The 15,340-nt window shown below is 22.2% G+C and overlaps 1 protein-coding gene across 1 annotated transcript; it reads left to right on the top strand.

Annotated features, from left to right (window-relative positions):
- Positions 1 to 4,560: 4,560 nt before the first annotated feature.
- LOC145829823 (uncharacterized) lies at positions 4,561 to 13,191 on the top strand. Its single transcript, XM_082937691.1, has 6 exons — positions 4,561 to 4,732; positions 5,839 to 6,010; positions 9,310 to 9,426; positions 10,409 to 10,538; positions 10,728 to 10,838; positions 12,436 to 13,191. Exons 1-6 carry the CDS (start codon positions 4,621 to 4,623, stop codon positions 12,973 to 12,975), a joined length of 1,182 nt encoding a protein of 393 aa, XP_082793817.1. The 5' UTR covers positions 4,561 to 4,620; the 3' UTR covers positions 12,976 to 13,191.
- Positions 13,192 to 15,340: the final 2,149 nt, after the last annotated feature.

Genomic DNA, 15,340 nt, shown 5'->3' with positions numbered 1-15,340 from the left:
ATTTTAATAACTTTATTAAACATTAGTTAAAAAGTAAGCAACAGCGAAGTTTATTAAAATGAACTAAAAATTTGATAAATCTAAATAACTTTTTAGTTGAACTTGATCAAACTTCTATTGTAGTGGCATAATTTATTGCATTTTTAAATTTTCTCACATAGTTATAAGCTTTTAAAATTTTTGTGGTATAAAAATTTAAACGTACAACACACAACTTGTTAACTGTCAGCAAACGCCATTATGATTTTAAGAAAAAGATTTTTAAAGTTTTAAGAGTTTCTGTAAAAATTAAAAAATACTTTTAAACTCTCTAATAAGCATCAATAATTTTATATCAAATAGTTAAACTAAAACATGGTATCGTAACAATTTTTTGATTCTAAAAAAACTTAAAGAAATAGTGAGTTATTGTTTTAGTTAAACTGTGGTTGTTTTTAACCAATATCACTTTATGATGATAGTTAAAAATTCAAAAAAATATATACATAAGAGGGGAAAACAAAATCATAAACATTAATTGATTTTTTTTACAACCGCAACAATTTGATCGACGAAATTTATTACTTAATTTGTATATAATTTTATTTTAAAAACTAAGTATTTAACGTTCAAAATATTTAATAGCTTGTAAAAAACTATCTAAAGTTAGTAAAACAGTTGACAGAACTTTTGTTATCTGAAGCGATTTTAACGTAAAACGTTTCCATGCAAAGTTAATTAATTCTTATTGCGCACGTTTGAAAATAATTACAGTTAGCACTGTTTAAGCATAACTAACATATATAGGTTCGGAATCCTCTGAACTTTAAACAAACGTATGATGTTACTGTTAATGTTTAATTTTATATTAAAAACAATTTCATTTTTTTAAGTTGTGTCAAAATAAACTCAAATATATTAATAATATCATCAAGCAATAACATTATTATTTTTAATAATGTATCACTTAAAATTATCATTTATAATGTAGCTTGTCTCGGATGCTGTTGTTCTTGGTCGTGTGCTGAAGTTCTTCATTTATTGAAGTTCTTTATTGGCGCGAACATCTCAACTTTGTTGATGATGGCCGAAATAAATATTGGTAAAAATTATCATATAAGGTAGCAATTATATTTACTTTTGTCCCGGATTACACTAAATAACCATGTTTATTTTTTATATAACATAAAGATGAACATTCAAGAACATTTTTCAGTCATATATTTTCTTGTTGTTAACTAAACATAGTTTACAACAATTTGACATATCGTTCTTCGAAACGAAATCTAATTCAAATAATTAGTGCTTACTGTACTTGATTTAAGTTAAAATGAAAAAGTTATTCTTATTATCAAGCTAACGACTTCATGAATAAACAGGTTTAACATTTTTAATGAGCTAAAATGTTGTGATAGGGTCTTTAATAAAAGTCCTTAATTATATAATAATAACATTTATTGTAAAACATCTCAAAAAACAAAACAACATAATAAGTTTATTGTCTGTAGAAACTTTTTTTTTTTAACCTTGTTGAAAGTTTTAGATATAATATATTTTTCAAATTTCGATCAAAAATTAAATTTTAAATTGTTGAGTGTATTCTATAACGCATATGTGTGTCTGATGAAACCTTATAAGGACGAAACCACTAGAAAATTTTTGTTGATGGTCGTGCGAAGGCAATTGACAACTAATATATTTTTAATAAGTGTTTTTACTTTTTCAAATAATCAAAAACATTTACTTTATCCTTTGATCTCTCGGTTTACTTTAGTTTAGCAATATACCTTTTATGTAATCTAATAAATATTTTTTTTAAAAACAGGTTTTAAAAAAACATTTATCTTCTATAAGTAAAAGAAGAACTGTAAGCTGAGAATAAACTTTCAATTTACGTTTTAAGCCAAAGTATTATAATTATTTTTTTTGGTTAAAACAACCTATGCAGTCAAAAATTTCTTACAAGGTACACATTAAATGAAAAATATATGTTAATATTTTTAACATGTTTACAAATAGTACAACATAAATAACATTTCTAATTTAAATAGAAGTGCAAAATACTATTTAAATACATTTTTGTTAAACAGGTTTTATTTATGGAAACAAATAGATCATTCACTAAAAGTCATCAAACTGGACACTCAAGTATAAAACTATTTCAAATCTTCTGAAGTATTTATCTTCTTAACACTTTGTTGACTTGTACAAAACCGTACCAGTCATTAATAATCTTACATAAAAAAAAACGGTAATAGTTGTTTATATCTACAACAGAAAAATACTTTTGGCTAGAACTTAAAAGAAACTGAAGTATTTTCTTAATTTATTTACTTTGAATTTGTTGAACAACCCTTAAGTATATTTATTAATATATAATTAGTACTTTATATATTCTAGATTAAGCATATAATAAATCAAAATTTTTAAAATAAGCTAATGGTACCTTTTAGCTTTTTTTGGTAAAGGAAATACTATTATTATTTTTCATAAGACCTTATTTTAAATACTCAACAGTAATGCTTTTTTAAGCTTAGGAACATTTAAACTTAAAGCAAATTGTTCATTTAAATAACACAAAACCATTTTGATGATTTAAACTAATATCTTAAGTAGTTGGTATGAAATAAACGATTAAGTTATTTTAAATAAGTGATCTATAACTTATTGTAACATTTGCAAATTAATAGACTTTACATTGTTACCAATTAAAATATCTACTAAATATAAAAACAACAAATCAATTTTCAGCCCAAAAATGTTAAATTAACAAAGTCAAAAAACAATTATAAGCATAATAAAGTTTACAAACTAGTTTATACAGCAGAAACTTTTCTAAAAACAAACAAATTGTTACCTAAGGTATAATTTTTTAACAACTGAACATTTGCTTGAATGGATATTTGAACGTTATTTAAAGATTTTAGTAATCTTCTTTAAATTCTTAACTTTATCATTTAAAAAATTAAATTTAACTTATAATTTTATGTGCGAATATAAATAAATTTTGAATGTTTTCAACTGTTTTTAAGTAAAAAACGTAACTTTGGAATGCTTACAAAACCTAATAACAAAAAATAGGAAAACTTATGATGTTAAGTAAATGTATTTTGTATAGACTCAAAGTAGCGCATGTTTTTCTAGAATGTTACTATATACCAGTTGATATCTTTAGTGCATTTTCTAGGTACATATTCAAATTAAAAGCTAAACGGTTTCATTCAAGTCATATAACATTTTGATTAGAATGTTTTACAATTTTACTTCTATTGTTAACAACTTAGATTAGTCTAAAAAATGTTTTTTGCTAAAAGTTTACTTTACTGTGCTTTTGTTTTTGTAGTCACTTAGTGATTTTAAATAAATCGAAAGTTCGTAGAAGTTTTGGTTTTAAATTATTGCTACTTAATTATGATTAATTTCAACATATACTACAATACAATGTATGCAAATAAAAACAAACTCAAGCTTTTATTAGGGGTTTTAGGTATTAAAATTTTGTAACCTCATTATATTTCTTCAGACGCTACTAATACTTTGGTTTTTTCAATCAAAATGAATTATTATTTTGTTATTGTCTGTAATCTATGTTTTATAATTTTAAATATTATTGAACGGTGCAAATCTTTTAGTTTGAAACCAAACATTATGATCTATGTTACAAAAATTCTTTTTCTTAACTTAAAATTTGTAAATACATATTTTCATATCCTATATATCATATTTTTATCAAAACAATAAGAAACATTGATAAATTTATTTTTTTATTTAAAATATTTAAGTCGTCAAGCTGTTTCAAGTTTATCAAACGTAGATATTTTTCCAAATTTTAAAGATCCAAACTTTTGAAATTCGCTCAAGGGCTATTATATTAAGAGAAGAGACATGTTAAAGTAAAAAGGTTGAAAAAAAAGTTCGACGAACGTCAAATAAATATTGTGTTGTGTTTGCATGAAGTATTAAAAGTGTGAGAGGTTTTGTTGAAGAAGCTTTTTATTATATACTTATTATTGAGTCAGATTCGTTTGGTCTAAAAGAACATAACTTAAAAAAACTATGTTTTTAGAAAAATTACAAATATATTTTTAGTGCTTATATTAAAGCCTGCCGTTGTTTGTTTAAATATGCTGTTTAAAAACAAAGATAAAGTTTACTTTAGCTGTATTTTATAAATGACTAAACTTTAAGTAAAAAATAAAATTAGGTTGAAAGTTAGAGTCTAAGAAATTAAAAGTAGTTAACTCAGATAAATTCTGTTAAATTATTATGTTTCATCAACTATTAGGTTTACTAAAGTTTAAGAAATTTTATTTATCAAATTATGGATTTAGAATATTTTTGTACTTTTCCCAACTAAATATTATTCCATTAAAACTAAGTATTAAAAAAAAACTCTTTGTTTTTTACTTCGAACTTAACTATCGTGACTTTTAAAACAACAGTATTACTACTTGAATAGAGCATAGTAAAAAAGGAAACTGTTAGTATTTTTTATCAAACATTAAATTTTATTTATAAATTTTAAGAGGGATTTTGAAATAGAAATTAAATTTACAGGTTTTGACCTTTGGTAATTGTTTGTTTTTCTCAAGATAGAATCAAGAAATTATAAATGTTTTATGAAGAAACAATGGTATAACGATGTTTAACAAGCTTATCAATTTAACTGTCGTGTTTATGATCATGCAAATTACTTTAGGTAAAGAGAAACTGTTTTGTCAGAAACGTGAAAATAGAAAACATACGTTTAAAGGTTTGATTTAATGTTCTTGCAAATAGTATTTTGTCTTACTACATTTAGTTTAACTGTTACTAATGCTATTTAAGTTATAGAACTAATTTCCAAAACCTTGTATTCCAGTGCTATTAAAGTAGCAATTTTTACTAAAAGCCTAAAGGTATAAAAACTTATTATCATTATTTATAAAAACGAAACTGAGACATACTTTAAATATTTAAGAATACTTATTTGAAAGGATAAAAATCTATTATTAAATTACAGCTTTATTATTTCACAAGATGTTATTTAAAAAAAAATTATAATTGCTAGAGTATAAAAATATATCAAACTACTTTTTTAAATTCATTTTAAGTAGTACTTAGGCTAAGTAAAGTTTCTACTCAAAAAACAGTCATGTAAAGTGAGCCACAAACTTGTTTTAGTTTTAAACAACTCAGATTTAAAATAAAAATAAAAACCAAATTAAAACTTATGCGTGTTAGTAAAAAGAATATCAAATAAAATCCAATAAAATAATAAGATTGATAGGTACTTTTTGTTTAAAGTATGAGTATTAAACATTACTTTATGTCAGCGATTGGCAAATTGTGGCTTGCGGGTCAAATGCGGTCTGCAAAACATATATGCGATCCATGCTTTATAAATGACAATTTAATTATCTTACTAAACTCGTGATTTTTATACTAAATAAAAAAATATAGCTTAAACTTGTATTTTTACAGCTTTTTACCTTAAAGTACTTAAAATTAACCAACTATTTACTATAAACTATGAATCGATAAACAATTTAGAATTTTTTAACTTTTTGTTTGTGGCAGGAAAATGATTTTTTTCAAAGTTTTGTACCAAAATAACATTTTTGTTATTTATTGCTGTAAACTCTGTTTAGTGCTATTTTAATACATTTTTTGTTTTGTTTGTTAGTTTTATTAAACTTTTAATCAAAAGCCTCCTATTAGTTTTAATAAATATCTAAATTCAAAGTTAATTAAAGGTTACAAAGTCATAATTATCTTAAATGACTAAATTTAAATTTTCTGAAAAAGTATAAGTTTTGCAATTACTTAAATATTCTACGCAATAAGTATTCATCATTAAAATATCAAAACTAATTTCAGATAAAGGTGAAAATAATGGAAGTTTAACAACAAAGCAATGGATACCAGATTTGTGTTGTGGCAATCGACCTTATAATTCTCAAATAAGAATGTGTTGTTTTGGAAAAACAATATCAAGAAATATTATGAGATGTTGTCCTGATGGAACAATACTGCCTATAGATACTATTTGGTAATCACTTTGTTTAAAATCTAATAAAAGTTGCGATTGTACTATTTTTGAACTGTATGCTATGGCTTAAATATCAATAAAACCTCACTTATTTTGTACTTTAAAAAAGTTATACATGTCAGTTGTTTTTCGTAATTACTAAACTCCACATCTTACGATTCTTAAAAAAAATCTGAGAATTATTTTATTAAGGTTTAAAGATTTTGGCCAATATAGATATTTTGTTATGAGAACATAACAAAAGTCTAGGTTAAAATGTTATTATATAAGTAAAAGTTAAAAACATTTTAAGAAATAACTCTTTTTTAATTTCTTTTTTATTACTTAAAGACATAACTTACATTTCTGTAGATAGAATATACTAGTTTAGTTAATATTCAAAGTACAGTAACCTCTCACTTATTTACGCAAATTGTGTCCATTGAAAAAATGCGTTAAGATACGAGAGATCGTAAAGATACGAGAGGTACCAAATATACTTACTATAATGACTTTTTTTTATATTGATTCTAGTTAAAAGCAGACTGGGGACTTTTTAACAAATTGTATACTTTATTTATAAATATGAAAACAGAAGATATGAAAATATACATACAGTAACCTCTTGCTTATTTACGCACATTGTGTCCACAGAAAAAATGCGTAAACATATCAGAGATCGTAAAGATACGAGAGGTACCAAATATACTTACTATAATGGCTGTTTTTTGATATTGCTTCTACTTAAAAGCAGACTGGGGACTTTCTAATTTTTAACTATTGTATACTTTATTTATAAATATAAAAACAAAAGATAAAATTACACATATACTAAAATAAAAAAAGATACAAATTTATATAAAATAATAATACTCGTAAAAAACATTTTACTAGTTTTAAAATTAAAGAAATTTTATCTTTATTTATATGTGATTATTTGATACTTAACACTTATATTCTATTACATTTAGCAGATTCAATTTATAATTAAACACTTCTTTACAATTAAGAAATGGTGTGTTGTCTATATATACATCTATATTTAAGTTTGTTTCTATAGCCTTTTTCAAAAATATGCTTTTGGTGCCGTAATGGATTTCTTCTTTTGAACAAAAACATATAAAATATTTAAAAAAATTTAATAAAAATTGTTTATGTTACTACAACTTTTTTTAAATTTAATCTCTTATTGTTAACAAAATTTTTGATAAACTGAAGTATAAATGTTTATCAATTAGTCAAGGAGCATAAGTTTACAAAGTCTAAAGATATAGAGAGGTGAGTTAGCATTTAAAAAATATTTTTCAAATTAAAAATAAACAATAAACCTAATTTGTGAAATATTAAAAAAATAATTTTTTTATTTTTTAAATTTCTTACAATTCTAAAATGCGTAACTAAACGAGAGGGCGTAAAGATGCGAGAAGTTACTGTACATTAAAGAATAATGATTTAAATTTATATAAATAATAATACTTTTAGAAATTTTCTATTAGTTCTAATAGTAAGTAGATTTTATCTTTTCTATATGTGACTTATTTGATACTTAACATTTATATTCTATAATACTTAGCAAACTCAATTTACAACAAATCTTTTGTTTACATTAAAGAATGGTGTGGTGTCTTTACAAAATTTGTTTCTGTAGCATTTTACAAAAATATGCATTTAGTGCTGTAATGGATTTCTTCTTTTGAACTAAAATATATAAAATATAAGAACAATGTTAAATAAAAACTGTTATGTTACTACAACTTTTTTTTTTAATTTGACCTTTTCCCACATAAGGATAAATTTGTGTTGCATTGTATTAAAGATATAGTAATGAAGTTTTTGAGTAGGAATGAAATTTCATGCCATAAGAATTTAAATTAATCTCATATTGTTATCAAAATTTTTGATATGCTGAAGTATAACTAAATTTTTATCAATTAGTCAAGGAACATAAGTTTAAAAAGTCTAAAGATATAGAGAGGTGAGTTAGCATTTATAAACATATTTTTAATTAAAATACTCAATAAACTTAATTTGTACAAAATTAAAAAAATAAAGTTTTTATTTTTTGAATTTCTTAAAATTCTAAAATGCGTAACTAAACGAGAGTGCATAACGTCACGAGTGCGTAAAGATGCGAGAGGTTACTGTACTTTCAAAAGGTATTTTTGTAAATTAATTTTCTTATATAATATTTTTATTTTAAAAATTCGTTTTCGACAAAAAAAAATGTAAACTAATGGTTTCAGTTATTGTTTTTTTTTTGTAACATATATTTTTCATTATATTTTTTATATAAATCTCACACATATCATTATGCTTTGAACTACAAGTTATTATTAAATTGAATGAAAGTGAAAATTGATATTCTAATAGAGATTATTTTACATAAAAGTAATTTAAACGGCAGTTTAAATAGCTAAAATTATACTTTATTAAAAAACGAAATTGTAACCTCGTTTTTAATGCAGACACTTTTTACCAAGTTTGTTAATAAAACAATTTGTGAAATATAAAACTAGTTGAACGGAGCTTTTATATATTGATACGAAAATTTATACCATGATAGCAATTGTTTAATTTATTAAGTAGGAAGTTTACTATGAATCATATTTATCTCTTAAGTTTGGTTTATTTATGGTAAACATTTAAATTTAGTCTTAGTAAACTTTTAATCGTATTAATTGACATTTTGAGAAAAATATAGTTTTAAAAGTTTTACATTTAATTGTATTACGTTACATTTTAAATTAAATTACTTAGATTTTATAAATATACTTTATATCTTGTTTATATATAATAGATTAACTCCAAGCTTATTTTCCGCATAAACAAGATAAAAGTAAAATACAGGAAATGTTTGACATAAGTTTTATGATTTTTATAATTTTGACAGTAATATGTAAAAAACCTTTTATTTAAATAAACATTTTTATTTTAGTAAATAATATTTAAAGATTAAAGTTTTGCAGTTTTGACAAACATTTAAGTTAACATTATCTTAAGTTTTTATCTTTTAAACATAAGATAATTGAAGTTTGTTTGAGTGCACTACTTTGTCAAAATAAATGTAAATGTCCAAAGGCAAGTAATTTAGAATACTTAGGTTTAAGTTTTGGAGAAATTGAAAACTATTAAGGTTTTTGTAATTTTAAGTATACTTCTATTTTAAAAAGTAAGCTTCTTAAAGATATACAGTTGTTAAAGCATTTGCTTTCTTGAAAATTGATTTTTACATAATTTATTTTAAAATTACTGTACTTTCCTTTGTTCATACTTTTACTTCTCTACACCATAAAATAAAAGTTTATTATTAAATTTTACAGTCGCTGTCATCCACAGTCAACTTGGGTGAGAAAGCAATTAGATGAAATGTCAAATATTGAAAAGCGACAGATCAATTTAGTGAAGGAAATCAAAGCTTTGATAACACAAACTAAAATGTTAGTTCAACTTTGACAAACTTTCAAAACTTGTAATGCTCTTTTTTCTCATAAATAATACTAGTTTCGTGTTTTATAGGTATTACGTTTTTAAGTAGACGACACTGTTATGTTGACTGCAATGCTACGCAATATTATTAATATGAGTAAAGTTTTAACTTTAAGTTAATAATTTTAAATTTAATTGCTAGTCTATAATTCAATTTAGGTTTGTTAATGAGCACAAAGATATTTGTAAATAATTTCGGTTAAGTATACTGATTAAGATAGTTTTATGCTTTATATTTACTTTAATTTTACAATGTTATATGACCTTTTTGTTATAATAAATAATGTTTTTTTAAAATTAAACAAAAAATTTTATTTTTTAAATTCTACAACTAATTCTAAAGAAAACTAAAGTTAAAGCATATAACTATGTTAATCAGTTTGCTCAATAGAAATTGTTTGCAAATCTATTTGTATTTATTAATGAACCTAAGTTGACTTCTAAGTTTAAAACTTAAATTGATGTGATTTACTTAAAATAAATATTCAATTTAATTAAAATTGAAATTTTATTCTACAAAATTATCTACTGTATTTTAGTTTTTAATAATTAGGTAGCATTCCTGTTTACAGTGTTACTTAAACATTTATCGATATTTTTAAAGTTATAAAATTTCACTTGTAACTAACACATAGTCAAAAAAGAACACGATTTTATCTTCATTTAAATTTCAACTAGTACATGCGCGCTTAACTCTTGTAATAAATTTAATTCTTAATACTTACCAAACTACATTCATCTACACTTTAGTATGTCGTTAGTTAACTGGAATTATTATATGTAAAGCATTTTATGAAAAACAAAATATTTAATGAATATTTTGAGATAAAATTAAATAAGCAGTATTTGAATTTTAGACTTAGACTGTATTTTTTTAATTAGGGAACAAAAATATTTTTTATTGCTGGATATAATAAATATTAAATTTTTAAGGCACATAATTAATTTACAAGAACAAATAAAAACATTGGATTCCCAAGCACAACAACTTTACGAAACTTTTGTTAAAAAAATAAATATTGACATTAATGATTCAACAGAAGCTCAAAATGTTATAAAAATGGTTAGAATATTACCTTGATTAAAAATGAAAATTTTTAAGATGTTTTTATTATCGTTAAAAGCTTTTATTTTTAAAGCAGTCTTAAGAAACTTTTAAGATTATTTTAGGTAAACAATTTTCTTATGAAATATGTGTGGTTATATTAGAGTTGAACCACTTATCATGTGAATCTATTAACAAAATAAACAGATTAATTTCAAGTATGGAAACGAAAATAAAGTTAACATGGAAAACGAGCATAATCTGTTAGTAAAATCACAAATACCTCAAATATCACAGCTGAAAGTTGTTCTCAGAAAGGTTGTTAATAATCATGTACAAAACATATGAGATTGTAATATGGTTTATTGTAAACTTTTATTACTTATATGAGAATATTTAAAAACTTAATTTTGTTAACAGCAATGACTGTTTTATTCAACTACTTACATTTTTTCAACTAAAGTTTTCCACAACATAATTTAGATTAAATTTCAAAGGAAAAAAAAATACAGATTTAATTTTTTTCAAAGCATATTAAAATGGATTGAATTAATTAAAATTTGTAAAGCTTTTAATAACATTTTACTTAATGAAATGTTTATTTTTTAGTATCATTGATTTTTGAGTAACATGAAACATAGCATTATAACAAAATCATAAACAAATAAAAATTAAAAGTATGTATTTTTTAGCATAAAAGGTTAAACTTAAATTCTTCGAGTAGTGCTTATGTCTACGTTAAATTTTATTAAGAAATAATATAAACTGTTTAATAATTAAACTTATATTTAATAAAAGTTTTTTCTTAGAATCACTAGTTCTTAGTTAATGAAAAAATTCCTGCTAATATATCGTTATTTTTTTGTGTCAACCTAAATAACAATTAAAGTAATTTTAAAACGCTTTGACGTCTACGTTCCTTTAGAGTTTAGATTAAAATACTTTGTGGTTTAAAAAAAAAAAAAAAAAAATTAAACTTCATTTGAACCATGGAAGCATATTTTCAATTTTCAAGTAATTAGTAGTTTGTATATATGTGTATTTTTACTCAAAACTATTTTTCTCTTTTTAAAAGTTATACGAGATTTAACACGCTAAACCTAAACATTAAAATCAATTTAGTTAAATTTAATTAATTTCTTTTATTTAATATTCTTCAAAATGTTGCTTCTTCTAAAATTAAATATTTATAATAGTTTTAAATTATCAAGTCATATATATCAATATTAACCTACAATTTAAACTTTCTGTTGTTTTGTTTTAATTATATTTCATGAAGGTGTACAATAATTTATGAGATTAAATTACAAACCTTAGTCTAAATACAGTAAGCATTAAAATTAATAAATTATAACAAACAAGTTCCGATTAACTAACAGTAGTTTACGTTTGCAAATAACTTTGTAAAAATTTACTACAAACGTATGTAATTACCACAATAGTGTTAGAAACATAAACTTTATTGTGAATTTTTACAACATACGTTAATTGTGAAATCTAAAAAAAAAACTCTTTCTTAAATTATCATTTTTTTATTTAGGTATTTAAAACTGTATACTTTACTACTAGGAATTTATTTATATATAATTACTATTAACAAAAACTAACAAAAGTAACAAACTTAAAACAACTTGTACAGATGTTTAAGTTTTCATGTTTAGACTTTACAAACGTGACCATAAAATTAAAATTTCAGAGAAAATGTTTTATCAGTTTGTAAGCGTGGTATATGTACGTTTAAGATTTGAAACCAAAAAATATCTTTTTGTTTTACAATGAATAAAGCCTGTTGTGTGGCTTAAAAACATTGTTTACGGTAATTAAATTTGTTTGAAAAGTAACAGATTTGAACAAAATTTAATGGAATTTCATCGTTTAAAAGGCTTAGATTAATTTTTAAATATCTTTAAAACAGGCTAAAAGAAGCGTAAAATTAAGCAACGAAATCAACAGAGTTGAAAGCCTCGTTTTTAAACGTCAATCAATATTGATAAAAATTTCAAAAAAACACCAAAAACTAACTAAGCTCACGTCGATTTTCGAACTAGAAAATGAACTTTTTATGATAACTGAAAACGATCATCAGCTAATTATTGACTTCAGAAACACTTTTGACGAGATCATGACAGATGTTTTGAAGATTGAAAGCTCATTGGCTGTGGAATATCCTGAAACGAAAGTTAATACTGGCTTCCAAGTGAAAGATTACACTCAAAGTCTTGAATTTAAGCATCTGAAACTGAAACAGCAGCTTTTCAAAGACAATAACGAAAATATTTTCAATAACAAAAGTAAAAAGCAAGATTGGAAAAAATTAGTTGTCAAAGATAACTTGTGCAGTTTTACAAAATGGACAGAGTACTTGAAGAGTTTTGAAACAAACTTAATTTTGTTTAAAAATGAAACAATGGCTTTTAAAAACAAACTTAAGACAGTAAATAGAAAACTATATTAAGTATTAACAACAAATAAGCTTTAAACAACTATATTTCTTAGAGAATGAATAGTAAACAGTATTTTTTTTACAAAGTTATTTTTGTCTGTTTTATACAATAAGAGTATAGTATAAAAGTGACTAGTGAAGGATTTTTCAAGTATATCCGTTTATACTTTTAATACTTTTAATTTTGAGATATTAAAACTTTAGAAAAAAAAATCGTTACTAAATATAACTTTTTTCTCAACGTACTTTAGATTTTAAACTTAAATGATTATATATATATTTTTTAAATTTAGTGTTATGGTTTTCCAAGCAAACGTTTTCAAAGTATTCTTAGTAAGTAAACTCATTTTTATTACTAGTTTATTATTCGTAAGTATTTTGTTAGTAACCTAAATCAACGGTTTCCACTAAACTAACTTTAAAAAAATCTCGCATACTTTATAATAAGAGAGTAATTTTAAGTATAAATTTATTTATATTTTGTTTTGATAATGTTTTTTATGTGAAACGGTTTTAATTTTTTTTCTATTAACAACTAATTTTTTCACATAAGTAATTTTAAGTTTTATAAGAAAATTACCTTTAAATTTTTATGAATACATTATACATAAAAAATAGTTTATTTTTATTAAGACTTACATTAACTTGACCTAACGAATTTAATCAATAAGTTCAGTACAATCAAAAATATAAAACAGTTTAACTCTATGTTTTACATGATTTTATAATTTGTTTTTAGTGTTTTAATAAATATCTTTTTCATTAAGCTTTTTTCAACATAAAACAAATATTTAATTTTTACTTTAGAGGAAAATGTTTTTATAAAAGTTTTAAAACTAAAAAGTTACTAAACAATGTTTTATAAAATTTGCTTATTTATTTATAAAAAAAGTTAATTAAAATTCAGATGTTTTATTTCCCTAGTTATTTATGTTTTTCCTTTATATTTTTAAAGTTGTAAATCAATCATTTTAGATAACCTTTTTTACGTATTAAAAAATGTTCATAGCTAATTAATATTTTTTTTTGATTAACCGTAATACGTTCAAAAGATTTTTTTTTTTTTCTACAAATCTATTGCTATGTGAAAATTAATAAATTACAATATTCGTTGTTACTTCTTCAAAAACTAATACTATAACTTAATGAATTGTATAAAACAGTAAAAATTATCTACAACGAATTGTAAGATTTGTTAAATATAGTTTAGTTACAAGTGAATTATTTATGATAAGATTAAGTTTTTGAAAATTTTATTTGTTAAAAGTTAGAATTTAATTTTAAGTCTTATTTAAAAAATTGAGTCAACAGCTCAAGGTTTGTAAAACATAACTGTCAAAAAAACCTTAAACTTTTATACATGATGTTTTTTTGCGAACTATATAGCAAAAAAATCAAATGTTTTCTTTATTTATCATAAATAGCTTAATGAGATATCATATTTAATTTTAAAATAAATAATAATATAGTTTTTTTTAATTAAAACTTTCAGTTTTATTTTTGATTTTTAGTTTACTTAAAAACTGTTAGGTATTTTAGTTTGGTTCAGTCTAGTTTCAAATGTTCGTAGAATAAACTTAAACTTTAAAAAAATATTTGATCAAAATTAAATTAAGTACAATTTCGTTTGATTGATTATTGTGTTTTAAAAGTTTAACTAAAAGTTAGATTATTATTTAATAAACAAATGAAAAAAACTTTATATGTTTTTATTAATTATTAATGCATTTGATGAAATTCAATATAGGCAGTTGTAAATTTTATTTACTTTACACCTTTAATTTCTTTAAATACTTAAGCATGTGAGAAATACAAAACTATAGTTTAAAATAACATCTTTTTTCTGCTTCAATTAGTTATTTGTTTGTTTTACCAAAATTCTGGTTTCTATTACTAAATTCAACTTTGCCAAAAACAACATTAAATTGAACTTTATACTTATCCTTAATAATTGTGATTAATATTGATGTTAAAAGTATAATCTAAGTTTAAATACTTCGGTTAAAAAAGATTATAGTATATAAACAATGAGAAACAGTTAAATACAAAACTGTTATTGTGTGCTAAAATAAGCTTTAATTCTAAATTTTATAAATGAATAAAATTAAATAACTCTTAATATAAAATAGTAATTAAAAAAAGTTTTTTTTTTAAATTTATTAGCAGGTTTAAAAAGTATAAATTTATAAAAAAAAGAGTAACTTGTTGTCTTTAAAAGAAAATACAACTAAATTTTTTTTCTAGCATTTTAAAAATAAGTAATCAGTTTTCTTGATAACCGTGGTTGATTAACTTTTGTAAAGTATGTATTAAATCCGTTAAAAATCTTAATAAGTATTTTTCATATTTTCAAAATTTAATTTGAGTAAAACCATAT

The sequence above is a fragment of the Thalia democratica genome, chromosome 2, assembly GCF_965202585.1.
Source record: "Thalia democratica chromosome 2, ktThaDemo2.hap1.1, whole genome shotgun sequence".
NCBI lineage: Eukaryota > Metazoa > Chordata > Thaliacea > Salpida > Salpidae > Thalia > Thalia democratica.
Note: the sequence above shows the minus strand (reverse complement) of the source record. Positions and strands in the feature narration are given on the sequence as shown.

Coding starts and splice junctions, on each gene's coding strand:
- LOC145829823 (XM_082937691.1), top strand. CDS start 4,621: ATGTTTAACAAGCTTATCAATTTAACTGTCGTGTTTATGATCATGCAA. Junction 6,011..9,309: donor CTGCCTATAGATACTATTTG/GTAATCACTTTG, acceptor TAAATTTTACAG/TCGCTGTCATCCACAGTCAA. Junction 9,427..10,408: donor TTGATAACACAAACTAAAAT/GTTAGTTCAACT, acceptor TAAATTTTTAAG/GCACATAATTAATTTACAAG.